The following is a 2752-nucleotide window of genomic DNA, read 5'->3' on the forward strand; positions in this document are numbered from 1 at the left end:
AGAATTTATGTCTGACAAGTCAAACATGCCTTCTCCCACTAACTTGTGCATCCTTTTTAGGAAATATGACCTAGTCTAGCATGCCATATTTGTGCGGGATTTGAGTCTTCTATTTTTCTTTTGTTTGTTGTTGTTTTCGTATGCGCTTGGATATTGTTTAACGGAATATCTTTTAATTTTAAGTTATAGAAATCGTTTGTTAATTCTCCAGTTCCAATCAAACATTCATTCTTGTATAAATTGCAAACACCTTTAGCAAAAACACAAGAATAACCATCCCTATCAAGCATAGAAATAGAAATAATGTTTTTAACCAATTCAGGAACAAATAAAACGTCTCTCAAAAACAACTTAAAATTATTGTCCAAAATTAAAGTAACGTCTCCAATGGCAGTGGCAGCAACTCTTGCTCCATTTCCTAGTCTAAGAAAGGTCTCACCATCTCTAAGCCTCTTGCTTCTTCCCATCACCTGCAAATCATTGCATAGATGAGATTCACATCCGGTATCCAATACTCAAGAAGAGGAATTAATAGAAACATTAACTTCAATATAAAACATACCATGGCCAGAACGCTTCTGGGCTAGATACTCCTCGCAATTACGCCTCCAATGTCCAGGCTTGTTGAAGTGGAAAAAGACTTGTTCTGATTTGTCAGGCATTGTGGGCCCTGGATTAGGTTTCTTGTATGGCTTCTTGTTGTGCTTGTTCTTCTTTGGAGGGGCAGAACGCTTCTTGCCTTTATTTTGGGCTCCCTTTTTCGTACCTTACAAAGAACCCACTAGAAGAATAGGCTTTTACTTTTTAATTGTGGCATCATAATTATTAAGAATATTGACCAACTCTTCAAGGGTGGCCTCAAGCTTGTTCATATTAAAATTAACCACAAATCCATCGAACGAGACAGACAAAGACAGCAAGAGAATATCAGTTGAGATCTCACTAGAAATAACCACGTCAAGCCCCACCAACTTCTCTATGAGCCCAATCATCCTAACACCATGCTCATGGATCGAAGTCCCATCTCGCAAGCGTGTAGTCATGAGTTCTTTCACAGTAGCATGTCTCTCTGAACGAGTTTGTACAGCATAACATTCTTTCAGATGAAGGTGAATGTCAGCAGCATTCACCGCCTCCTCGAACCTCCTCTGAAGTTCATTCGACATAGAAGCCAACATGTAGCTCTTAGCTTGAAGATCACGGTCCCAATGTTTCTCAAGCTTAGCTAATTCAGTCCTACTGATATCAGGAGCCGCCTCTTTTGGTGGCTTCTTATCAAGCACATACGCAATCCTTTCGGAGTTCAGAACAATCATTAAATTTCGAAACCAGTCATGATAGTTAGGGCCAGTCATTTTGTTTTGATCGAGAATGATTGAAAGCGGGTTACGAGTAGACATCGTAAATATACTGAAAATGAAAACAGATAATGGTTACTGATAATTTTAAAATAATTCTAAGATATAAAATATGAATTTCATTTTATAAATTTCCCTCCCACTATTTCGACATTTCCACCACCCTCTGATGAAAAAGGGAAATCTCATTTCCTTAGTGGTCACGAAGAGTCCAATCAGCCAATTATAATCCCGAATAAAATCAACCAATTATAATTTCTAAAAGGTAGAATCCAATTGCATCCATATGAAACCTCCGCATGTTTTGTCCTCACGTTTAATAAGGACTCAATAATATGACGTCATTTATTTTAACGTGTCAAACCAACCCATTAATATTGAACTGTAGTGGACGGTCGCCATGAGTTCCCCCAATAATATGAGCCGAAGTCATGGGAGTTTCACTCAATTCACATCATATGTTCGGAGGAAGTCACGGCTTTTCGGAGTCCAGGCCTCCCCAATAATATGAGCCAGACACTGTCCACGGTTAGTGATCAACATGCAACCACTGTTGATGCAAGTCAAGGAAAAATTATACTCTTTTAATTTTAATTTTCGGTTTGATATTTATTCAAAATGAGGGATTTTAATTTTAAAATTGTCTCATCATTTTAGTTTAAAAATCGCGTACCACGAGTTTGTATGTTTTCCAGATTCATGCAACTATATTATTGAATAATATACATACATGCATACTACTATATATCGCATATATCATAATATGACATTCGACAATAAATAAGGATGATCGATCGCAAACAGTATTAGATCCATGTGAGCCATACATGGATCCATGTCCAAAACCTAGATGAATGCAGGGATGCTAATGCAACTATTACAAGAACTTCCAATATTTTACATGTCTTCATCTTGTTCATCGGGCCCACTATCTTCCAGTCTTGATCTCCCACTATTTTTAATAATTACATTTAAATAACCTTGGAACATAAGAGATACATCTCATGGGGGTGAGAACGGGCCATAAACCAAGCACACTTTAATAATATCAAATATTAACAAAATGAATAAAAACTGTAAAATATCCTAACATACACCTAATATATTGGTCAAGGCTCTCGATCATCCTTCATGCATTTAATATCAAATATTAACATAAATTTAATGAATTGATGAATCATATATTTAATAATTTTATCACTAACCACCACAATTATTAAAGAATTTAATAAATTAAATAAACTCCTTTATTTAATTTCCAATTAAATCAATAATAATTGATTTATTGTAAAACTCATTTTACCATAAATAATTAAAATCATATTCTAATTATTTATTTTACAAGAAATTTATTAATTTTCTAAAAATTAATTTTCAAAAAGAAAAATTGAACC

General features: G+C 34.9%; 1 protein-coding gene across 1 annotated transcript; it reads right to left on the reverse strand.

Annotated features, from left to right (window-relative positions):
* Positions 1 to 444: 444 nt before the first annotated feature.
* Positions 445 to 1355, reverse strand: LOC142521882 (uncharacterized). The gene is made up of 3 exons (XM_075625056.1): positions 885 to 1355; positions 563 to 755; positions 445 to 470 (listed from the first exon to the last, which is right to left on the reverse strand). Exons 1-3 carry the CDS (start codon positions 1353 to 1355, stop codon positions 445 to 447), a joined length of 690 nt encoding a protein of 229 aa, XP_075481171.1.
* Positions 1356 to 2752: the final 1397 nt, after the last annotated feature.

Source organism: Primulina tabacum, chromosome 13 (assembly GCF_025594145.1).
Source record: "Primulina tabacum isolate GXHZ01 chromosome 13, ASM2559414v2, whole genome shotgun sequence".
In the NCBI taxonomy this organism is placed as follows: domain Eukaryota; kingdom Viridiplantae; phylum Streptophyta; class Magnoliopsida; order Lamiales; family Gesneriaceae; genus Primulina; species Primulina tabacum.